The 26,805-nt window shown below is 35.9% G+C and overlaps 1 protein-coding gene across 7 annotated transcripts in view; it reads right to left on the reverse strand.

Annotated features, from left to right (window-relative positions):
- LOC128888024 (DNA-binding protein D-ETS-4) overlaps positions 1 to 26,805 on the reverse strand; it is a 156,739-nt gene that overhangs the window by 39,334 nt on the left and 90,600 nt on the right. For 4 of the 7 annotated variants that reach the window (XR_008460143.1, XR_008460142.1, XR_008460140.1 and 1 more), the window contains exons 2-5: positions 22,615 to 23,006; positions 20,513 to 21,201; positions 17,804 to 17,958; positions 1,791 to 2,004 (exon numbers count right to left, since the gene is read on the reverse strand). Coding sequence is in view for 3 of the 7 variants with exons in the window: in XM_054144612.1 (XP_054000587.1) it covers positions 258 to 616; positions 1,791 to 2,004; positions 17,804 to 17,958; positions 20,513 to 21,201; positions 22,615 to 23,006 (1,809 nt within the window). In the remaining 4 variants the exon portion in view is untranslated. Of the gene's footprint in view, positions 1 to 29; positions 617 to 1,790; positions 2,005 to 17,803; positions 17,959 to 20,512; positions 21,202 to 22,614; positions 23,007 to 26,805 lie in introns of those variants that run through there. The other 3 variants (XM_054144612.1, XM_054144613.1, XM_054144614.1) reach the window with 1 other exon arrangement.

Here is a 26,805-nt window from a genome sequence, read left to right on the forward strand (position 1 = left end):
CACACACACACACACACACACACACACACACACACACACACACACACTCGTCGTCCGTTATTAAAGAAATCGAGATAGCGACGCCTCGATATTACCCCGGGACCATTATGCGTTTTAATAAATACTCGAATAAATTGTTCGTCCCTCGAAGCTCAGCTTCGCTCCAGACGCGCGTCGGCAATAAATATGTATAATATTTTCAAAGTGGTCGCCGGGGTAACACCTCTGGTCGAGCGCGAAGGCTTAACGGGACCCGTTTAGAGGCAGTAAGGATGGCAGAACTGATAGACCAGCCTCTGGCTACGTTCCGTCTTCTTCATGATCCCCTTCTTGTAGTACTGCCTGATGCTACGGCTCAGCTTGTCGTAGTTCATGGCCGGGCGATTTTTCCGTTTGCCCCAGAGCCTGGCCACGCGGACCGAGTCCTCGATCTTGAACACGCCCTTGCCGCGATCCAGCCAGCGTATGCAGGACCCGTGGATGCCTGGGCTCTGCAGCAGTTCCTTCAAGAACTGCCAGAGGTGGATGTGGGAGCCACCGTTTCGCATCTTTCCGCCGGTGCCGTTTGTGACGCTGCCGGGGCCCGTTTGCGAAGAACCGCAGTCCTCGTCTTCGTCTGGAAAAAACCGGCACCGAGGCGACACGCCTCCTTTTGGTAAGTGATCCAGGACGCTCACGGACGATCGGTGTCCTGATACGTGGTTTGATGTCCTTGTGACTTGTGTGTGGAGTGCAGTTTCTGATCGTTGAACTAATGTTCAGGATCGTTAGGTACAATTTATTTCGTGTTGATGGAGGAGGAAGGTTAATAGGAATTACTGTTATAGGCGGTAGAATTAATAAGAAAAATATGATAGTGGTGGTTACTCATGTCAGACTTAACTACCGGTAATTTTCTAGATAAAATTTTTAAAATAGATATTTTTTTGTGGATTTTCGATGAAGAAGTAAGTGATATTAAATTGAATTTAAAAAAGAAATTTTGACAGAAAGAATCGTATCACAAAATTCATGTACTCGTTTGCTAGATTCCTTTTAGTCTAAAAGTAAGTCTAAGAGTACATAAACTCTTTTTACTTTTCTCGATGGGAATTCATGTCAGAATCAATTACCAGTAATTTTCTAGATAAAATTAATATTTGTACCAATAAGAATGTGAACCATTAAACGTTTACAATTTGTATATCACGCTGCTGATAAAGGGATAAAAAGCCACTGGAATTCTGGTTCATAAGAATTTCATTTTATAATTTATTGTGTTCAGACAGTTAGTCGATTAATTGTGATTGCTGATATTTAGCGAGTTAGTATCCGTTATTATGTCTGTTTAGCAGGAACTACTATAGTTTGATATTCTGGTGTTTCGTGTACAATGCGCATTTTCAATATGATTCTTGTATGATTTTTAATTAATTAATAGGGACACTTTGTGTTGTGATATATTAATGTGTTCTTGTATTTATAATTAGTTTTGTGGTTATTGCAATTTTACTGTAGCAACGTCGTCCATCGTAATTGTTAATAATCAGTATGAGAGCTTGGATGTGGAAGCAATACATAAAAATTCTGAAGGATCAATTTAAAAAAGTGTACTTTGAAAATATATCTATATCTCAAAGACAAACCATGTTAAATTCAAATTTTGTAAAGAAGTAAATATTCCAAGTCATTCAACTAATTTGATATTTTTTATTACTATTAAGAATATCTAATTTACAAAATTTGGATTTAATATATTTTGCCAAGTCCTGCATAGTAAAAATATAAGTTATGTATAAAGATTGACTTACCATCGGAGAAGTCAATATTGCAGGGAGAACCTTTCACACTGGCAGGAGCTGCATTTGCAATAGTAGCTGATCCAGTTGTGTTGTTGTTGTTGTTGTTGTTGTTGGGGGTTTGTACGACACCCGCAGGACTCCAAGAAGCTGCCAATGTATTCCTCGGGGATTCCTCGACCGCTGCCTTCCAAATTTCCAGCTGTGCGTGCAGCATGCTTCCGCACTGCAACATAAATTTCACATTCTCGTTAAGTACTGTTCGACTCATATTTTCAGTATCTAAATTACATCTTGTTTCGAGAGAAAATATTCTTAAAGGCAATTCAGGCATTTATTTATGTTAATTTCTGGTTGAACGCATTTGTATGTAAGAATATTTTAATCGAAGAAAGTAGATAATTCATAATTTATTATATTCATTTATTTTGAATGTTAAATGGTACCATTAGGTCGAATAATCGATACTGTTTTCTCGACGTCACTCGTGTGTAATACGACGATATTAATAACGTCACGTTTTAAGTGATTCATTTATTAAAAATAACCAAACTATTTAATTTAAACGTTTCGACTTCTAATATAAGTTCCCTTTACTGTGTAAAAATGCACAATTTGTGATAACTAAAAAGGACCAAATCAGGAGTCAAAGTTTATCATACAATATATATTATATATCGTAATATATTATACATACAATGCAATATTTCTTGAAAATATTTGTATGTACCCAAAATAATCATAAAATATAATCCATAAATTAGGACAATTACTTCGCAGAAATATATTATAGATAATAGCCTAGAATTGATCAATCTTGTCGAAAACTCAATTAAAATCAATAAAAATATTATCTTCGCTCTTTCGCCATTTGAAATGGTCGTGTATCGAAATTCATTGCAAGCATTACAGTAATTTCGTCGACTAAAGTGTCTTTGCCGTTGGCTGACTCGCGAAAGTACTTTTTCTCGTGCATCCTCAAAAAATCACGTTATCCCTAATGACTCCACACGGACTCCATTTGCATGAATACCTGTCCCTCGGTACGGCACGAAATTCCCAGAAAGTAAGAGGAGAACGGTTGGGAGAAGAGACGGCAAGAAGGCGTAAGCAGATAAATTTATCATACTCGAAGATTAATAATACCGTGCGCGAGTTCTGTGGTAATGTAAAACAATTAAGCCGGACGGTAACCGCGCACAAGAGAGACAGAAGCTGAAAAGGACAAACGCAAATAGGTGCCGTGCTTGCCGACAAATGTAGAGAACGAACGGGAGCGCTTAACGAGGAGTCGCGAAGTTTCAGTTGAATGACTTTGAAAACGTAATTAAGCATAATGGAGCGACTCTACGAGGAAAGCGAGTAAGAGTTACAATTTTCCTTGAAAAATAAATTGCTCAAAATAATTAGAAGATCTGTCTCCATTAAACGACAGGTGAGACAATACTTACAAATCTTGGATGCGGTGAAGCCTATAGCTCTATGAGTTATTCGGTTCACGACCTTGAATTAGAATCTTTCAAGTCTATTTTGAAATGGATGCTGATCAATTTTAAGTAGAAAAAAAGTAGTAAGGAAAGTGAAAACGCTTCCTTAACTCGTTTTGTCTTCTATGAGTAGAAAATATTATAAATTATATGAATTATTTCAAATATTATAATGTACCGTATTGGTAATCGGCCTCTATAGAGATTATTCTTTAATTCGAAATCGCATTCAAAATTACAGGTATTAAATCTATGAGCAAAACGATAGTTATTGTATTACAAATAAATAGTCTGTATGATTTACATAATATACAATGATTTTAATAGCTAAGATTTCACCTGTTGAAGAAATGTACTCTTTCGACATTAATTAAACAAAACAGTTGACTCTCTTCGTTATGGGACCATTCGCGAATTTTCTATCTTTAGTATACTCATTTTCCATAATGGGGAAACACAGTTCTCATAATTGAATTACGCTCAATTATGTAATTATTATTTAATTCAAACTAATCGATAAATTCAATTGCTAATTACTGTAATTATGAATCTGATTGAGATTAAACGTAATTACAATGTAATTCAATTACGAAACTTGATTATATTAATTTAATTACTTTTAATTGAATTTCGTAATTGAATTACATTGTGTTTCAGGTACGTAGTGATTACAATTATAGATAGTTAACATATTGATCAAGTACACTTTTCGTTTGTTAGAAGAAGAATAATTTCATGGCTACCAAACTTGTAATGGCCATCAGGACTTTGGCATCAATATACATATAGATTTATTCTGACAGAGAAATTCAGGTTGAGAATCGAGAAGGTTGGTATTTCAACATAACAGAATGTAAAATAAATACGTCTACTTAAATTTAAATTACAAATGATTGAATACAAACCCAGATAATATATTTCCACACCTAATAATATTACCAAATGTTACTAAATACATACCCTAAATAGAATTTAACAAAAACAATTATCCATCAAAAGTGGCAAGTGTCCGCGTGCTTACGATGAGCGGTGCACGCAACCCCGAGCCAGCGGGATCGGCAAGGAGGCCGCGAAGAGATGAACGCACCGCCAATAAACACCGCGACTTTTAGGTAGCCGGACGTCGCATGGCCAGGCGGAACAAGGAAACGGATTGATAAGAGGAAAGTCCAACGACGCTGAAACGCTTAGACGACGGACGGGGGAGAGTGGGGAGGGGGGGGGGGGGAGAGCAGGTCCGCCACACGCAAGTGTTAGAATTCCAGCGACGAAGTCACTGCGCCGCGAAGAGAAGAGAAAGCGGCTCCGTTGAGACGCAACAAGAAGGAGTCGAGCAATCTAGCCGGACGGCCAGGCATTCAGGCAGCCGTTGACCCACTTTTCAGTCGTTTCTGCCGGGCAAATAGCGCGTCCGTGCACGTATCCGAACGCCAATCCTGTTGCTCGACTCCGCTGCGGCTGCTGGAGGGAACACCGAGGGGGGAACGGGGAGGGATAAAACCCGAACGAACGCACCTTAGATGCAGTTATGCGCCGCGGCTGCACCGCTGCACCGCTGCAGAGGCCACGCGGACGGCGACGACGTGTGACGCACGGCCACGGGTTCCTGCGTGCAAACGCGAATCGAGTTCTAGTTGGCGACAAACGGTGCATCCGAGTCGTTGCACCTACGGGGGAACGGGGATGCGAACGGGTCGGGTGGGGAGAGGATGAATTGCAACGCTCATACCGGTCGGCTTTTCCGTTTCGCCGAACGGTCCCGAGAATTTATATGAGATCTTCGGCGGGAGTTGCGGGCATGATTTGAGAATTTGAGGGTTTCTCGACAGAAGCTTTATAGTTGGGGAATGGGCGATTTTACTTGCGCCATTTTGAAATGAAAATAACCCTTTTCCTTACGAAAGTGTTATAACTAGACTGCGGAAGTTTATGCAAATGCGTATCTTTATAAGAAATAATTAAAAGAGTGGGGCCTGCCTGGACAGAAATTTGTTTTGAAATTAGAGTACTATAAAAATACATTTTTTATTTTGCATGTTTATGTTTAAAAACATATGCAATGATATATTAGAAAGAATGTAGGATTTTCTACAGTATCGAAAACTTTCTAACATTTTAAATAACGAGGGCGTTCAAGGACCAATAAGTGTGCCGGAACAATGTTGGTCTAGATTTAAATACGTACCGATTACTTCATATGACGTAGAGCGATCGTTCCCCGCGTATAAATTAATTTTGACAGACAAACGCCACCAACTAATACCATTAAATTTGGAAAAAATGCTCGTAATTTATTGTCACGCGAATTATAATACACCAGAATAATTGTGAAAAGTATTTTATATATGTGTACATAGCGAATATTCTATAACATACTAATATATTACTTATTATTAGACTGCGGATCTTTATGCAAAATAAAATCTTCGCGAACGTGCCTCCAAATATCGAACCTAAATAGGAATTTATTTTATTCTGCAAATATTATAACATGACCTTTACTTTCAACATTTTTTATATTCTTCCATATTGTTTGCATTTTGTAGATTCTTGTACATTCAAATTTCCTATAAATGCATAAAGATCCGCAGTGTACATGTTATACTACATTTTATTCAAATTTTTCGTGCATATTTTGGATATTTTTCATCCATATTTTGCATATGCATGTTACATATTTATCGTGCATAAACTTCCGCAGTCAAGTTATAACTGACGATATTTTATATTGGAAAACATATAATGAAGTTATTAAACTTATTTTGAAAAAGTATAATGAAATTTTCAAATGGCTGATTTTTGGTATAACGGTGTATAGAGACAAGGTCAGAGAGGTAAACTTAACCGTCAAAAAGAGCGCTGCGAAGAGCTATAGCAAAGGGTCTGTTGTATAGTAACCGTATTGATAGCAATACCGATAAGAAATTAATTACGTCACCGACTTCAAGTTATGTTCTTGTATATAATCCTCTTAATATCAAGTATAACGTCAATATATTATAGTAATTAATTGCATATTCGCGAATAACAAAAAAGAATACTGTCAGACATTTTACACGCTACATAAAGGGTGCTGGTACATAAAATGCAACTTCGTTCGCATTTAGCACCCTTTATTCATGTGCAAAACGTCTGGCAATATTTTTTTGTTATTCGCTAACATGCAATTAATTACTATAGATACCAAAGACCAGCCATTTCGTTGTTCATCCATGCATCGTTGTTCTGACAACTGAATGCCAAACGATGGTTTTCGTCATCGTCAGTTATTTCACTTTCATAAATAAAGGGTTATATTCATTTCAACTATACATAGATATGTAAAATATGAATAAAATAAAAAAAGTATGAATAAAATATTTTGAGAAGATCTATTCTAGATATTATTCCCTATCCTTAAAGATCTCGATGTACTCGGAACTGTTGACTGCTGTTTCTCTGAAGTAATGAATTGTCAATGAATAATTATCGAAACGATATCACTGCATGAAAGAACAAAACGAATTTATGTCAATATACAAAGAAAATTCGTACATCACAAGTCAATTCGATACTTTGTATTATATATTTAATATTTGAACTCAGTTTTCAGTACAAATATAACCAGATAGAGCACTTTTGCAATTTGAAAGACAACGGAAGAAGTTCATGAAAATGCATTTGTCAAAAACGCAAATTTAAATGGAAATTAAATAGAGAATACAGTTTTTCGAGGAATCGTGGATTTTGTAAACTGAATAGCAAACCAGAAGTTCATTGTTGCAACGGTAGAGACTAATACCGTCGTATATATGCATAAATTATGCGAGGCACTGATCGAATTATGTGTGCCGACAAACGGTGCAACGTAGGCGGTGAATTACAGAGATAGAGCGACCCGTAGGATTGAACTACCTTAGGTTCGCCGGAGAAACACGTTTCATAGATTGGCGCGCTTTCCTCGAATTAGCTACCTTTGATGCAACCATTCTGGTCCGCAACCATAGAATAAATTAATCCGTTAGACATGCTAGGTCAGATAATTCACGGAACGTGTATGAATAAATATAATTCCACGTACGTATTCCAGGAATATTAATAATTTTGTAACATCATATTTCGACAATTATTTCTAGCCCGGTTTCCCTTCAAATTATCCTTTGGAGGTACTTTATTTGAAGTATATATTTATATATTTCATATAAAATATATTTTTATTTTTATTATACTTATTGTTACGTAATGTATATTCTTATTATTTATACATCATATGATATATTTAATATTTCATATATATTTATAGAAGTTTATATATTCTTTTATTTATATTCTATGCACTGCCAAAAATGTTTTAAAAGTATTATATTTGAAGTATGATTTATATATTCAACATAAAACATTTATATTTAAAATCTATCTATTATTACATAAAAATTATATTATATGTTATATTTAATAATTATTATATATTTGAAAAAGATTTTTAGGCAAACATAGAACACAAGGGACCAAATGAGTGTGTGACCAAATGAAGAAATTTACTAAAAATAAACCACAAAATTGTACCTCCAACAATTATTTGTTGCATGAAATAAAAATTCTTGAAACAGATCTTGTTTTCTTCCAAGCGTATCATAGTAGTCGTGTTACACTAAGAATTTTTATTTACAAGATCATCCTCTCCCACTTTTCACATAAATATCTCCCTATTAATCTCTAACTCGTCTTTGGCTCTCATCGTTCCCAGTCGTAATTCACGGAGAAAGAGATGATTTCATTCGAATAAAAAAAAAGGAAAAAAAGAAAAGACGATTCTCCCCATGGTCAGATGAATGGACCGCCTGGCTTTGACCTGAAATTGAACGCTGTTCATCCAGGGGTTAAATAATTCATAGTTTGCCGCGGTGTTCGCAAACACTGAAGAAGTCATTAATGCATACTCCGTTCGTTATGGTTCTTCGGCGTGCGATTCGACGCTGCGATCGACCGTTGGGAATTTCGATTCGCGGAACGTATCCGACGATCGATGCGCCGCGTAATGCACGTAACCGGCAGATGAAAATTACACGGGGGAGGCCCGCTGGTTCGCATGTTTCTTCCGATCGTGCCGCGAAGTACCTAGTTGCATCAAATTCGAAAATACACGAGCATTTTACGATCACGTGCATTTGCATCTCAAGAGCGGTGCAATTTGCATCGCATCCAAACGATTTCTCGAACGACTTTATATCGTGAAACTCGGTAGCAATCCGAAACGATCATGCTACATTAATACCAATTAGCAATATCTTTTACGATTCCGTCTCACTGGGGGAACCGTACGAATGGGAAATATGCAAATGAAATTCGTTTCCGATTTCCTCGCAAGGCTTTCATTACATTTCCCGTGGCGATACGAGTTCCGTGTAACGAGCGCCCGTTAACTGTTAAATTGTAGACAGGGCTGAATAAGTGGCGATTCGAGTCGCGTGGATGAATTAGAATCGAATTTTTAGAGTACGTAGATCTTTGAATGTTATATGGAGAAGTTATATAGAACAAGTTATGCGTATATACTTCAAGGTGAGGATGCGTTTTTGGAGGTAGGTAGTGTGAGAAGAAGGTTGTTTCACACACTGTACACTGTACACTGTACACCGCTCATTTCTATACACGAAATTAAAAAAATGAAATTGACGAAATTGTCGGCACTTGAACGGGAACATTCAGAACGCAATTTATAAACACTGATATAAACATCGCATGCGATGGAAGCAAGTAAGTCAATCATGATACTAGCAAACAAAAATGTTTATATCTCAGAAACGATTGACCTTTTGACCTATGTTTACTGAAGCTTTTCTACTCAGCACAGTGTGCCCTATACACCATATAAATATTCAATGCTTTTTTTTGAACACCCTGTATAGATCAAATCATAGAATTTATATACTAAATATAAAAAATTTTAATTTCATTTTCGAAAATGTCAAAATTGACGTTCACTTTCACTTGAATTGAAAACGTATATACACACATTTATATTCATATATGTGTATATATAAACGTATATGTATAACATACAAGAGTTTATGTGATAAACATAAAGAATTCTTAATCGCAATGAAAGTAAATATCGAAGTGAACATCAAATTATACCTTTAAAAATGTATTTGATTTCCACTTTGATATTCACTTTCATTGCAATTATAAATATATACAGACACACTTATGTTAATATAAGATATTAGCATATAAGAATTTATGTTATATGCTATATACAAAGTATGCAAATTTTATATTTAAAAATGTGAAAATTGACATTTAAGTTTACTCTAATTAAAAAAATATATGTACACTTATATGTATACAATACATGTTTATATGTTTATACATGCATATATATATAGTGCATTTTATAAGTGAATTTCAATCAAATATTCGTTCAAAAGATGATGGTGTATTGACATTAATTTCTTTCGTAATCAGACACAAATTCTAATATTCATCAAACGAGATTAAAACGAATTTTAAATTGTAAAACAGCATATGCAACATTTTGTATAAACCACCCTGTATGTGCATATCAGTCGTTGCAACACGGTGTGTCGGTGTGGATGCTGTCGGCAAGTAGAGGTGGATTTTATGATTTAGGTTCAGGAATGTGAAAGAACGAGTTACATTGTAATTCCATTCTTACGTGCCGCGGACATTAAACATCTCCAAGCGCAGTCGAACGAATTTGTTCATTAATAATAAGTCTTCCTCGGTTCTGCAGAACGAACCACGACGAATTATCGCGAGGCACAATGAGAGCCCAGGATGATGTTGAGATTAATATCGAGAAAATGTGAGCAGCGAGAGAGGAGAAATGGATCACGTCGTAAGTCGAAAGTTTCTGTGGAGCACTTTGAATAGAACTTTGAAAAAAAAATTAGATTTTTAACGGTCCGCTATGTATACGACTGTACTGGCGATGAGTTCATTCGTTTCATCGTAAGTATTAATGGATGTATTTGAAACTTTGCAGAGTCTATTGGTGAATAGCAATGCATTCGATTATCTAAAAGGTAGAGTATGAAAGAACAAATCAAATGCTATGGTGTTAACAAATATTTTTTCTTAACAGAATAGACTCGGTGAGTGTGAGACTGATGAAATTAATTGGTGAGGTATATTTTTGACATTTTTACAGAAACTTTTAATATAATAATTAACATTTTTAGGAAATGGTATCGTATACTTGAAACGATTAAAGAAGTATGAATAAAATAAATGCGAATACACGAATAAAAATCGAACTTGTCGCGAATCGAAATGAATAATTTCAGTAAAATCAGAATAATCCTCGATAAAAATGAAATGTTTGATAAAATAACCTCCATAAAGCATTTTGTAAAATGGGTTTCTTATTTTTAAATCAATAGAAATGTACAAATTTATATGCAAAAATATAAGAATTTACATGTGCAAATATTGAAAGTACAAATTCTATATTAAGAAATGAAAAAATTGATACTCAATTTTGCTTCAATTAAAAATATGTACATTTAGGTACTTTGTACAAAAAAATTAAGGTAACGTAATTCAACATATTACACACACACACCACCAAAATTCCATTGTAACCATATTTAGTCTATGAAAAAAAAGAATTCACATGCAAAATGATAATTTTTTTGAAAACATCAGTAGATACCTAAAGTTTCTATACTAAAACAGTTGCATTATTCTTTTAAATAAAAATCCATATTTCTTTTGCATAGATTGAATCCTTTCGTCACTTTTTAACATTTTCCTCTAAATGCACTGACAATTACAATTAATCATAATCATAATCTCTTAGTTATGATTTGTCACACTTACTCGCTCCACCTTATATAGATTTCATTTGGTTAATAAAGTAATACAACGTCATGCGTACATCTAACACATACGTTTAGAAACTGGTGTAGGGTAGAAAACCGATTAGAGCGAACAACGAAGGACGAAATGCTTCCACGGAGGAATTTGAAAGGGATAGTCCAGCGATCGGCACGTCAAGGAGGAAAATTTAACAGTGAGCATCGGTTCGAAGGTCGTGCAAACGAGGGAAGAATCCACAAAATTATAGATAGCGTATAACCGTGAGTCTGTTCATGATTTTACGTTAGGAAGACTGCCGCAGTGCGCCGTAGTGTAATTATCCAATTACAAGACGTACAGCTGAATCCATTATGCATGACTATCTATCCCCCTGCGCTATGCAAGGTACTCTCTGTTCGCCATTAATTTCCACTGCGTTCTATACGTACGATTTCAAGAGACAGAGATCGTCTTCGATACACGTATCGAGACCACGGGTTTCTGCGGCACAAAGTAGACCGTTACCCTTCGGACTTTTGCATTGCAAAATTACGACTAGCCTCATCCGTGAATCGTGACCATTATCGAGTTGTGCTTCAAACGGCCGTTTAAGACATTAACGGAGAGTTATCGCCTACCATTCTTCAGCGACGGGGACTGTTAACGAAGGGGAGATTTACTCGGAAATTAATAGAAATTTATCCTTAGTAGGTTTTAAACAGAAAATATAAATTCTGCCGGAACCAAAGAAAGCATAACTCACAGTGTCGTGGAAATTAAATGAATACCTGCTTCTCAGGTTTCGTTTTTAGGTGTGCACTAATTAATAGACATTTATCGCTAGTAGGGTTCACGTTAAAAATATAAACATTGAAACCAAACACATGGAAATTCAGGAACGTGAACATTTTTAAAGTATTGACTAACTCTTAGGTTTTTTTTTTTAGGTGTGCATTAATTAATAGAAATTCATCGTTAGTAGGCTTCACGTTAAAAATATGAAAGTTGAAACCAAATACATCAAAACTCAGGGTCGTGAAAATTGAAAAACTATCAACTTCTTAGGTCGCTTCTTTACATGTATGTCAATATAAATCAGAATCTATAATACTTAGAAAAGAAGAAAATGAAGAGTTTAATTTTTCATTTCAATGCACGATAACGGGAATATAATAGGAATAATAAATCATAACTAGCATATATTTTATGATTATCGTCCCTTAATTTGTATGAGTAAGTTCGCCAGTTATCACACGTTCAAATTTAAGATCAGTCTTCTTGTTTTATATCGTTATTTGTATCATAATTTCTTCTTTTTTAATTATTGTAGTTGGTTGTACAGAAATTATTGAGGATTAGAATGGTTTGATTAATTTGGAAGGTTGCGATTTTACTCAAAACTTTACCGACAGAAAAGGATGCGCACCTATTTCCAAAAATTGTTGGCTAGACTGTAGAAGAGAAGAATCTTTAGTAAACAAAGACAAAACTGTTATTGTACTCCCACAGAATCGACACAGGATCTTTCAGAACGACAGAAGAAAAATTATGTAGTCATTCCATACATTGAATCACTTTCAAGACAGGTTTCTAATTATTTAAATGGATTCAAATCGATCTCAGCCTTCAAGCCGGTTGATAGTCTAAAAAGTATGTGCAATCTAAATAAAGACAATGTGAAGAAGAGGGAGAATTCTAATATGGTTCATAAACTGAATTGTAAAGATTCTAGTAACAGACAAAAAGAATTTTTTTTTTTAAACGATTTGTTTAAGGTCGCATGAACGTCTAGGTTAGAGATCACTTTTGGTAAAGCACCTAGTTGTTTATGTAAAAGTCATAAATTGAACACGTTATTTACACAAAAATTTAAGGACAAGGAATTTAATTTAACAATTATTCAAATGCACATGACCACGAATAATAATATACCGTGATATATATATAATACTGAATAATTGCTATAATACTGAAATGTGAAACAATAGTTAATTTAATAATTTTGTTTCGTTGTGTCTTTTCCAAATGGATCGCTATATTTTTTATTTATATCGACGTATAGATATTTTAACCTTTCTCAGCGATGAGAAATCATGTTCCTAAAAACAGAAATTGAAAGTACTTTTATAAAAAAGAAGTTATATTACAAATCACTTACAATCAGAAGTTGAAATAAATAAATCAGGCTCAATTATTATCGATACTCATCTTAATAGTTTGTCACTGCTAGATCATTACATCAATTGTGAAACGCAAAGATAGACGCTCTACTGAACGCCTGTGGATTTCCTACAAAATCGATGTAGAAGACGTTCAGAATTGAATTTCAGAATAGAAAGGCCCTAATCGACTGGAATACAAATTAATTTACGAACGTTCACCGCGGGATAAGATTATCCGTCATATGTAGTACCTGAACGTAACATCCGTGGCAATAAATATTCGCAATCTCTGAATTTATGTTTCGTATCATCGCTAGACAAGGAAATTTTATATTTGCATCAATAGGAGATGTCGGACTTATCTCCGCAGCGACTGCTTGCGGCAGCAGCAGCCAGGACCGAGTCAGACGTAAATCTACATCTGCATTCCGTTTGCGAAACGAACGCGGCACGGTAATAAGAATTAAGTACCGTTTCGAAACAACGAAAAGGAAAAAATTCGCCAGCGAAATCAAAGTAAAATGAATAACAGAAACGTCGCCGCGGAAGAGTTACCCTCAGTTTTGCTAGTCTCTTAGAAGACAAACGGCCGCGTTCTCTAACATTGAAAACGAGTATTTGCATTCACGCAAGACTCAAATGTCGACGATCTTGACGTCGACTTCGAGACTCGAGTCGGCTCGGTAACGGTCTGTTCCAGTGATTCTTAACCACTATGCTGCGGCACACCACTGTGGCGTGAAGCAAAGGTGGACGGAGCTCTTATCGAGATAAAAATGTTCAATGTTGGATGAGAGGTGAACAACTGTTCATCGGGTACTCTTCGAAGGAGAATCAGGATTCTTAAAGAGTTTCAGAAGAATGGCTTAAGGATCTTGTTCTTTAATAATACATAAAGTATTGTATAAAATAGGTATACAATTTTTTATTTTTATAAGAGTGCAAGTTTGTAGAATAAAACTACGTTGTAACATTTTTGTGAGCTACATGTTTATATAGAGTTACAATTTATAGCAATTATTCTAGGTTGTTTGATATGTTTATAGTAGACACAAAACTATAGTAGTGTCAACAGGGTAACAAATTATAGCCATTATTCCAAATTATTTGTAATATTTATACTGGACAAACAATTATAGTAGAGTAGTGTTCTCTAAATTATTTCATTTCTGAATTGTTCTTATATTCAATAATCAAGCGAAAATTTTCGTGTTTGATTGTATTTATGTATACTTTCATTTGAAATAAAAGATCAGATATGATCCATTCAATTTATGTCTTATTAAAGAACAAAATCCTAACACCGGTTTTGAAATACTCTTCATAATGCAAAATACCCCATTTTTAAATACCTCTACACTGGAATTTGTAGATCAATACTTGGTTGTACAATTCTTGTTCTTTGTTTATTGGAGTCATAATTGAGTATGTGTTTATAATTTCTATATTTGTAGACGATTTCTTTAAATCCAGATTGATATATGCTTGAATTTATTCGAAGTTTCCTTTTAGCTTATTCATTACAATTGCCATGGAGTATCAATGAAGGTAACAGTCGTGTTATCTCTAGCATTTCTAATTTTCAATAACCAAATATATTTCTTCATTATGGCGAGTCATTGGTGTCCCACGAAAAGTATTTTTTCCAATCGAGGTGCATTATAGAAATGAATGAATCCGTTGAACCGAACAAACAATGATTTTAGAAGAGTAGATCTAACCAAATATATTTCTTGATTATGGTGAGTCATTGGTGTCCCGCGAGAAGTATTTTTTCCAATTAATGTGCATTATAGAAATGAATGAATCCTTTGAACCGAATTAACAATGGTTTCGAAGAGTAGGTCTAACCAAATGTATTTCGTGAGAAGTACTTTTCCCAATTGAAGCGTACCATCGAATTGAACGAGAGTCTTCTTTCAAACCTCGTGTAGCGAGCTTGGAAGGTTAAGCACCACTGATCTTATTCAATGGCCAAGAAATCCGCCAATCGTGGCTAAAACGATGTATTCCGAGGATGTACAAAAGGTGTATCAGGAGAATCCCGGTTCCGTTAAGCGGCTGCAAACCGTATTATTACGCCAGTTGCTTACTCATGCCGTCCCTCTTGTGCCCCTTCGACTCGTGGATTACGAGGAAAGAACGTGGACGCACACCGATTTCCAGGAAATTCACTTTCACCGGACCTTGTCCGCGAGTGTTTCTCAAGTGACTCGCGCCATTAGTTTCTTTATCGAACGAGCCCAGGCTTCTGGCTCTTCTTTTCCGTTTTTTATTCTTTATCCGCGACATGAACGTAACCGCAACGCGTGATTTTACTAGTAGGAACCGATCCTCGAGGATAGAACGGAAGTGAACATACGATTTGTCAGGAAAGCAAACCAGGAGAAACTATTTAAAAGTTGCTTAGAGGTGACATAAAATCTAACTTGAGTGTATGTTAATGTATCGTTGTTATTTTGTCTTTTAGTATAGAGAGTGTTATAATGCGACGAAGTAAATATTGTTGAGTGGTCAAACAAAAATGTTAATTCTTGCTATTCTAATAAAACGTTCATTGCATGTCTAACACAAATGATATGTTTGCTAGAGAATATTCATAGACGAGCTTGTATGCATACTATTTAAGGAATCGTAGTTTTTGTTTTATTTACGTTTTGATTCTCTATGTTAGAAAACCAAACAAATTATATTTTTAGTTTACTATTATAAATTTATTAAAACTGATATATATATATTGGGAAGATGTAATTATATTTCTTTTAATGAAAGAAACTATGTTTGACAATGAAGAAAAGTATTAATATTCTAAAACTATGGTGTGTATAAGCAAACTTTATTCTTAATAAAGTTAGTAAACTGTATAATTAAAAAGATAGTAAGAAAATAAAAATATTGAATTGTATTTGCTGATATTCTGAACCAATGTTATCTTTTTAGATTTTTGAATAGTATATGTAATGTATTATATACAATGAACATAAATTATATTGTATGTAATACATAATTTATTATATAACTTATATTAATTGTATATAAAATACTATAATACATAACATATACATAATATATTATATACAATTATTATAAATTGTACACATATAAATATATTAATATTTTGGTAACGCATTATAAATATCGAGAATGTACTGTAATAGAAAGCGAGTGGTCATTAGAATTTGTTGCGATCAGCGATTATTATATTACTAAGGCCTCCACAAGGCTTGCATGAAACGTTGCAATAAATTACTCTACGAAAACTTACTTAACGATGCTTTAATTTCGCAACGTGGACGAACCTACTATTGCATTGTCTGCGAACAAGAAGTTTTAACAGCGATAAGGCAAAAAAACGAAGTCTGTTGTAAATTCTTGGGACGACACGAGATAACTTCATGGAAAAGTGTCGGAGACGACGACACTCTAGATAACGAGTCAGAATGTGCCACAAAGAAATTGTGGTCCATCAAAGACTCCACCTTTGCAGCCACTTATTTCGTTAATTACAAAATAATTTAGATTTCATTAGATTTGCCTGTCTATCGAAAATGTAGTTCTCAATATTTTCTGATGTACCTGTACCTCCGAGGTCCTCAAGATAATGCAATATTAAACCTTATTCATAAAAGTATTACTCCCTCGTCAGTATAGGACGCTAAGGTGCTGAACTGTTCATTTTTATCGGTTAATTAAATTTTTCGCTGTTCTATCGTACTCGAATCAGTTGTGTAATAATAGGTTATCACAACGAGATAATATTTGTAAACATTATTATCTAGAGAACAGAAATGTTTACTTTGTACGTTTTAATGTTTGAAGAAAGTCATTTTGCGATTATTTTGCTTGTGAAATATTATTTTGCAATTTCTTCTTAAAAAATAATATAAACAAATAATAATTTTATACTCGAGACACAAATAAAGATTAGGAATCTACTTAATACAATGACCCAAATGTTTCCATTAGAGAGTTAATAATCGTACACATCAAGTAAATTTAAATTGTTACTATTGCGAACTATTGCATTTTAAATAATGTTGAAGGGAACAATATTGATCTCGACATTTAATTAAACGAATTCCTCCCCGACACATGTATAAATCACATTCACATCTGAAACGAAAATCTTCATCTGTCCAGAAAATTAAAAAAAAAATGTACACGCCATTACTTTCGCCTCAAAATAATTATAATTTCATTCGTTACTAAATCGTGCCAATTTCGAAACATTTAACTAAATAAAAAGTAATCGAACTACCCCCCGCCACAATTAAAAACAAAGTTCGTTACGAACGAGAACTCGTCATCGCCAATTCAACGGTCATCCGTCAGTGGCAATCATCCTGCTAGCGACCGTTAGCACTGCTAATTTATTAAAACACCGCGAAATTCCAGCGACTAATTGCTTCGTTAAATTGGCGCTCCAGCCCGCGAATAATCGCCTCGAAGAAGCGTTGCGTAACGGTACTCGTTGAAAGTGCGATTTACGCGTTAGCCGATTTTAACGAGCGGAGTTTCGCGATCGACAGAGGCCCAAGGCGCTGGAATTTTCGAGGAATCGGCTCCGACTCACCTGTGGTGCTCTCTGACAGAACTCTTCCTCCGTTAGGGAAGTTAACGTTGCGCCGTCGACGTTGAAGCTCTCCAATGGCACCGAGGGCAGCTGCAGTTGCCTCCTGGCCCATTGTATCCAGGCTGCTACGTCCGCTGCGCTCCAGCGTCGTGGTTCTGCAACAAACGGAATCGTTTCATTAGCGATACACCTCTAATCGATTTTCACCGAGTTTTTACTCCAACTTCGCGAATATCGCGCAGCCTTGCGCATTGAAACGGAGAGAAAGTTTCAAATCCCTCCTACGATTAAAGAGGAATAACAGGATTGAATGGAATGCGGTAAAACTTGTCCTGTTTGACGGTATACTCTAATATTCAGGAATTTTTTTTTGTTTATGCCCTGATTTCTTTGAACTAGGTTGCCTTTTTTCCAGGCATTGATGATTTTAATGCAGTTTTCTGGATTTTCTTATCAACGTCGTTTCAATTTTAGAATAAAATAAACATTTATTTTAGTGAATATAAATTAACAAAATGGAAAGCTTTACTTTACTAGATCATCTTCAAGTTCAATCAAAATTGTTTTAACCAATTAAAACAAATAACTACTTCTAACAGTCGTCTATGTTAAAAACAAAAATAGGATGAAATTAATAGAAATTGAAGGTCAAGAAGAATTTACTTGTAATTTATATTTATAACGTCATATTTATATTAGATTCAGTACATTCAGATAATTTGTATTGTACCGAACGATTGTCAACCTGAACTTAAATATGAAAAGTACATTTGCTCGTTGGACCGCATTACATCATAATTTTTAAAAGTCTTCACACATCCAAAAAAATTGATTTGCCTTTATTTTATTAATCATTATATTGTTAGGCAATCCTAATTCCAAATTAATTTTCTTAAAAAGGACTTTAAGTAAGATCAAATCGTTATTGAATAGCTAAAACATAGTCAATCTACTCAAGTATGATCTATTAAATGGCTATCTTGTTACATGTGAGTAGTGATAATGTGATACGCAACAAATTTCCAGATATTGTATTTAAACAAAAAAAATTATATACATTATATTACAATAAATAAGCAACAAATTTATAGACATTATATTCTCGACATGTTAATTCACGTTCAATATCACTGTCAGTATCTATCTCGATTCTGTTATTAGCTGATCGAGACAAGAAGAAGGTTACGGCGTACCCAAACCTACGATTAGTCATCGAGACGTGTACAGGAATGAAAGTGTTGGAAAACTAGCGGAAGTGCGGAGCGACCTTGAGCCGGGACCTCGAAATTTCGTAACGCCTCAGGAAAGTACTACACGAGTTCGTAACTTATTCCGAGCGCGGCGTTCGTTATGGTACAAAGTAATAGTCGAACCGGTCGCTCCAACGTCTACGAAGATAACGTCAAAGTCTCGCCCGCGGCAAGGTAGCAAGAAGGTCTAAGTATCTAATGGACATTCACGCACCTTCTTATTACCAAGGCGTACCTGTAGAATTTATTTATTTACTATGTCGCAGTTAGCGGAGTTAAGCGGTAATCACGTTCTCTAACGGTAACCGACTCTTTCAACTTCTAAGGGGCACTGCAAATTGCTGGGTAATTTTGGTACGATTGAACCAACACTTTTTTGAGTTCAATTATTATTTTTGGAGCGGGCAGTTGTTTGCTTATTCGAGATGAATGTTATTGCTTTGTTCGAAACTTTTATTCCTTAGGAGTATTGTTATCGAGTATCAGAACGTGATGATTGCAGTAAATTTTGTATTACTTTAATTATTGGTAATTTTTGGTAGAATTAGTGAGAAATTTAATTAGATGGGTAGGAAAAATATAAATTTATTATGTTTCTCTTTATTGTTGTCTCTCGATAAACTACTGTTATTTAAACCGTGCCTACTAGAAACGCAATACATTAAAGAATTATATATGTAATTTTTAATGAATTTTACAGCACAGTATAGATTACAATATAGAATTCTAATCAAGGAGATTATACTTCTACTAACCAGACCCACTAGCCAATTTCTCATATCTGTATAGTACACGAGTCAAATTGACAAATTTGAAAGTTTTAGTCATTTAGTTATTACCAAGACTTTTAACAGGCTACTGCAGAGTGATACAGTCCAGATCCTCGATGGTTTTTGTAAAATATTAGGCATAGAATTCTGTAATATAATCTAGGAGATTAATTAAATTGCTACTAATCCGACCCAATAGCCAGCTTCTCACGTCCGCACAGTACTTTAATACGTTCCTGCCAGACTGATATTCTTGCAAATTTGTACTGTTATTACATTTTCTTTATAGACTTTTAAACTTCGTTAAAATTCAAGAATTTCATTCAAATTATTTTTCTTTGACACTTGACTTTTAGAATAAATTTGTTATTTGTCCAGTGAAAAGTACTGTCACCCATATATGAATCAACGGCGATCAACGGCGATCAAAGTGTTAAACTTCTTCTTAAAATCGTTCAACTATTAACAATGATATCATCGCAAATTTTCAGGGACAACTATTACTATAGAGAATTAAATTCATTGATAAATTAGTTTGCTCTTTCCTCTAATTTCAAAGATACAGTGCTGTATGATTAATATGCATTAACCTTGATAATTCCATCGTTAACACACCGATTGAGTAACAGGCACATTTTTCAACAAAATAATAAGCCAATTGGTACGTACAATAAACGATCATTGCTCACCTGGATGTATGCCCAGTGCCACGCAGGTATTATCAAAGTCCTTCTGCAGCTGCTGAATGGCCAGGCTCAGGACAGGCTCGATCTGTTCTCTGGTCAGGTCTCCGACGCATTCGCCAGGTTCCATGTCTTCCACGAACCCAGTCCCAACGCTACCAAGATCCACGGGTCTCAGATTGTACTTCCTTTGAAAGCTCGTGTCCCTCAAAACCTCCCTGAGCAACTGATGATCGCTCTTCTGACCGTCCTTGAAGAGCTCCTCCTCCTTCTGCAGAGGATTGCTGACCTCGTCCTGTATTCTCTCGAGTTTCAGAACATTTGTTCTCGCGACGTCCGCGAAATCCTTTCGAGCGCCCTTGAAGAGCAAGTTCCTCAGCGGCGAACTGTTCTCCAGCTCTATGGGGTCTGGAGAAGAGGAAGTCGTCGACGAGGACGACGACAACGAGGAGGAATTGCTGCTGACGCTGCTGCTACTACTGCTGCTGCTGCTGTTGCTGCTGCAACTGGACCGAGGCTCTTCCTTGAACAGGATTTCCTTCAACAACGGGTGGCCCTGCACTCCGGCATCTTCTTTCTTCGCGAAGAAGTCCGCGTCAAGGCTGTTGTAGATGTCCTCTTCCGTTCTGGGTGGCGTGCACGGTACTGTGCAGTCGGTCGAGTCTTCACGGTAACCCAGACTCTCGGCCAGGAGTCTGAAATTAGAGGGCGAGGTGGATGTCAGTGGGTGATTCAACCCCTTGGACTCGGAAGGCAACGGAGTGACGTTGTTAGATTTTATGTGACAACTCGATTAGCGACTGGGAGCGATTTGTGGTAGATTTCGTTGAATCTTAACTTACGAGTAAGTTTTTGATCTCTGCGTGTATTTTTTAGGAAATTTATAATGGGACACCTTGAAACAGGGGTGAAATTTATTATCTTTTTGGCTATGAACGCGGTTTTTATGTCTACAGAGCGCTGAGACTGTTTATATTTAATATATTGATTTCTTATTAATCTAATTTTATTAAATTTCTAAATTTAGTTTTAGGAGATAGTGAGTTTTTCATGCCACCTTTTCTGTTATTGAATATTTGTTCAATAGGGGCATTGTGAAGATGTGTTAAATAGGGTGTTACATTTAGATTTGATAATAAAGTGCCCAAAACTGAACTGTTTATATTTAATATACTAATTTCCTGTTAGTTTAATTTCATTAAGTTTCTAGTCTAAAAAAATAACATGTCTTTTATGCCACTCTGTGTTACTGAATACTTGTTAGGGTGGTTCGTTCAGAAAGCTGATAGTGTTTACATTAAATATATTCATTTTCTATCAGTCTAATCATCTCAAGTTTTTAATTCTAAAAAATACCATACCCTTCATGTCACTTTTTGTGCCATTGAATACGGGTTCAACACGTGCATTATGCACACGTATTATACAGAGTGTCCCAGCCTAAGTGATACAGAGCTCTAACTCCAAAACTATCGGCCGAATGGAAAACTTCAAATATGGAAATTGCATGGTAAAAAACGTGGAAATAACATGTTCGTCACACCACGATGACCTTTTAACCCTTTCGACTCTAATGGGGCACACATGTCCCAGTGAATATTCCTGGTTACCATTGGTCAAATTACAATCGAGACTTAACAAGAACATATGAGCCTTCATTGCACCAATCGATTAACTCCATAAAAAAAACGTTCAGATATGCGATGGAATAATGTGAAAATAATAATAATAAATAATAATGATGCGATGTAATAATGTTTGTCGTTTAATAGTGCTAATGTTTATTATTCAGGAAAGTTATTATAAATATAAAAAGTTATGGCTGCACCAAGTGCTTTGACACTTAAATTGAAGATTTTTCAAAAAGTGGAGTCGATCGATTTGTGCAGCGAACGAACTATATGTTAAAAAAAAAATGAACGTCATTTACTCTGGGTCAAATTGTTCCTTTGTATCTGGATATGATCTTGATTTGTAGACAACTCTAGTTCAATACAATTAATTTCCAAAAAGAAATGGAATAGAGTCCAAATAGAAAACAGTCTAGAAACCAGCCCAAAAGGGTTAAGGGAAAATTGATATTATATTTTTATATAAAATATATTAACCTTGATTCCTGCAAGATGGCGAGTAGGTCGAGACTCTTCTCCCTCTTGACTGGTTGCTTGGCGGACGGTTCGGGGCTGGTTGGATAAAACTGGGCGCTCTGAGGACTCCTGGGAACGTAGTAAGGACTCGTTGGGTATCCTGGCGAGCCCTCGTGCGAGTAATTAGGGGAAAGTGGCAATTCGCCGCCCGCACCGGGGTAAGGTGGACTCGAGTAAGTGATCGGCGAGCTAGGACGCGGCGATTGTGCTTCCTGTTTGATTTGCGTCGGTTTCAAGGTATTCTGAGCGTTCGCGGTAACATAATCGTCCGAAAGAAGGGACAAATCGAACTGGAATGTGCTGTAATCGAACGACGGCGAGTAGCCGGCTGCGGATGGCACCGTCTGTGGCATCTGAAAAAAGAAAAGAAGGAAGTTATTATTAGTTGAACTTGTTCCTGAAGAGCGAGTTACATTTTAAATTTCATGATGGGGTGTATCTGGATTTGAATCCACTTGAAGGTAATTAAATTGTAGATGCAGCGTGTCGGATAGTGCGGAAGTAATTACTGAAAGGAATGATTTTATTTTTGGGTGTCTTGCGATTAGAGGGAGAATTTTGTACATTAATGACGTAGGTATATTAATGTGGGAAGGAATATATGTGTCATAGATTAATAATTAATAGATAATAACATTATTTATGATAATGATATTAATTTATTACTGTAGGATTATAATTTGTGAAATACTCATTCAGGTATGTTTTCCCTTTTGCCTTTTTACATTTACATTTCTTTCTGAAATTTATGCTTTATTTTTTATTAGTGCATATATTCTGCCATGAGTTTTGCACGTGTTTTTCGAATTCGAATGTGTTCTAAATGCATGAAATTGTCAAATTATAATTCATATAATTTATCTAAAAATTTCTAATTTCTTTTAATATCTACAGTTCTTTCTGAAATTTATGTTTCATTTTGTATTAGTGCATACATTCTGCCATGAGTTTTGAATGTGTTTCTCGAATTCGAATGTGTTATAAATGCATGAAATTCGCAGTAAAATTTATAATTCATACATTTTATCTGAAAATTTCTAATAATTTAATTGGTTTCTTAACCTTTCATGAGACACAAGTTAGATCACGTTTACGGGCAAAGTTCCTCTGACATTTAAGTAACTGACACGAATATTTCACCCCTAAGCCGAGATTGCAACCACGCGCATTCCCGACTCGCATTCCCGACGATCCACAATTTACATTGTTGCTCACGAGCGAGAAGATCTAGTAGAAATGATACACTTTCCTCCAAGACAGCACCGATGGAGCCAAGGGCCCATTTATCTTACCGCGTGTTTATTGCCCGTCCTGTGCTTAAACTCGCGTCAGTTTGTTACGCTCCGTAAGTCACTTATGGCTCAGGGCGATCCTCCGCGTCTTCAACAGACCGAGGTCGCGATATCGTTTCGTCAAACGTCCGATTGGAACGTAAACGTCGCGATCATTCCCACGTGAATGTTCAATCTAGGGATATTCCCTACGTTTCAACAACTCTCGAATTTATTCTCCGTGTAATTTTCGTGTTGGCCTATTTAATAGACTTTTTGCTAGGACAACCGATACTTTATTATTTATTATTGACATAACATGTGACACTCCTATCATTATATAAATTATAAAATATGTAAATATTAATCGAGAAACTATTCTAATGGATAAAATTAGGATGAATAATGCTAATATTGTCTAAATAAAAAATATTACTAAATTCATTTATGTTATATAAGTTACTACAATTGTACTAAATAATTATAACGTATAAATAATAATATTTGTAGATGATTTATCGGATAAAACTGAGAATTCTATTTTTATGGGTTACCTAAGTAATTCAAGAATTCGACTTGAACATGGTACGCATATCGTACGCGTCTTGCAAATTATACTAGGACATGAAATCGTTTGAGTAATACATACATGTAATTTCAAAATTCAGAATTCATTGTAAAAATCATTAAATTGTACTAGATATTCATATTATATAGACAATACCGTGATTTTTTTAATAAATAAAGAAATAGAAATTGTTGTCAAAATGAAAAATATTGAATTTAATTATACATATATCCAATCGCTACCGGTCGGTAAAGTGTTAAACTTGGAGTATTAACTGAGTTTTTCGTTGCACTAATCGATCGAATATTTCTTTTATTCTCACCTTTAACTAACCTAAATTTATCCATTTGCTGCTGTTTCACGTTTTAAAAGCTCATTGCTAACCAATTCACTGCCAACTACGAGATATCTCGTAGTTCGAATTCATTGCAATTACTCAAGGGATAAATTTGCAGCCTTTTGAGTCACGAATTATTGCAAAAGGAGATCGTAAATTTTCTTTCTAAAACAACAAATTTAATATTCTTTTTTATTGTCAAAAAACACCTATATTTCACATCTGTATTAAATCTTGGCGCCCAAGGCAAAACGCTTTAAATTTGTCTGGCAGTGAGTGGGTTAATCTACTGTGGCGTCAACGTAAGCCGCCACGTCTCTGTCGTTTGCTTTCTAACTTTTTCGTTTCCACTTAACATTCCTAAAAGCTTCATTCACACTAACATTCCTGATGTCACTTTTTATTATCAAAATAATAATCCAGATTTAATATCTGTATTAAGTCGTGGCACTTAAGGCAAAATTCTTTAAATTTGCCTAATATGGAATGGGTTAAAACAATTAATTTTGATCAAATATATCATGAAATTGTAATACTGTGTTCGCAATTTACAATAACCATTCTCACGAAAACTTTAATAGTCTCCTATCCTTATTTTTACCCTCAATGGATATCAACCTACCTCTTCCCTGGTATCTACAAAACTCTTTAAATTTGCCTAATAGTGAATGGGTTAAAACAATTAATTTTGATCAAATATATCATGAAATTGTAATACTGTGTTCGCAATTTACAACAACCATTCTCACGAAAACTTTAATAGTCTCCTATCCTTATTTTTACCCTCAATGAATATCAACCTATCTTTTTCCTGTTATCTGCTCCAAAAGCCTCTCATAACCAAAAAAACCCAAGTTCTGACCAAACATGAAACCAGACTCTAGCGCTACATCTCATTTCGAATCTACAGAATCCAAAAACATCCTTTATGAATCCTCCTCACCCCGCGATTCTCACTTTCATCCTCGCTCACTCTTCCCGCCATCGACGCTTCTAACTCAAAGAAACATCCAACGAACGGAGTCCGCTCGACCGAAGCGGTAATTAAAATTTCACCCCGGCGCATCGACCGAAGGGTCAAAGGTCTCGATACGATAGGTCGTAAGGAGGAAACAGTTCATCCCGCGCGATGAACGTACTCGGCCCGGACGGCTAATAAATATCGTCTGAAATTTCCTTGTAAATAATCGCTCGGGCTTTCCTTATAAATAATCGGCCGGCGGAGTTTCCTTGTAAATAATCGGCTAACGACTCGCTATTATCTTCCGTAGCGTCTGAAAAAGAGGTGGAAGCCCACCTCGAGCCAAAAGCGAAACACTTTCCCCGGACGGTCGGGGCCCCGTTGGTGTGCTGCACCTTAAGGGCCCATTTATCTTTCCGTGTGTTTATTGCCCGTCGTGTGTTTGACCTCGCATCAGTTTGTTACGCTTTGTAAGCCCATTACAACGTTCCCAGTGCATCTTCCCTACGCTCAGGCGGGGTCGCGTCTGACATTTTGACGTAGTGCCCCGCAAAGGTCGACGCGAAATAAACGATTATACCCATACACGAGCTCGCGGATTTGCACGCTTACTCTCTATATACCCACGTAGAGACACAATGCCTCCGATCCCTTCCACCGTCGTGGCTACGTACACCGTACCGAAGGGGAACGGAGACGGCGAGGGGAAGGAAAAGAGATGAAACCTAGGTGAACAGATACCAGGGGGGAAGAGCCACAAAAGAGAACCGCTTATTTCTCGACTTCTCCTAGCCTACCGCGAAAGGTCCCGGGGAGAAAGAGAATGTTTATCTATGCTGATGGGATCTGTGGACGATGGAATTCCTCGTCGAGGCTTTCCTGAATCGTCTGGAAAAGAACGGGGTGCTCTAACCCCCTCTCGGACCGGGGTTGGCCCGCAGACGCGCTTGTGGATGCACGATGCCCCGGAAATGGGGAGCTTGTAATATGGAGAACACGAGGGAACATGGAGGAT

Source organism: Hylaeus anthracinus, unplaced genomic scaffold (genome assembly GCF_026225885.1).
Source record: "Hylaeus anthracinus isolate JK02 unplaced genomic scaffold, UHH_iyHylAnth1.0_haploid 11989, whole genome shotgun sequence".
In the NCBI taxonomy this organism is placed as follows: domain Eukaryota; kingdom Metazoa; phylum Arthropoda; class Insecta; order Hymenoptera; family Colletidae; genus Hylaeus; species Hylaeus anthracinus.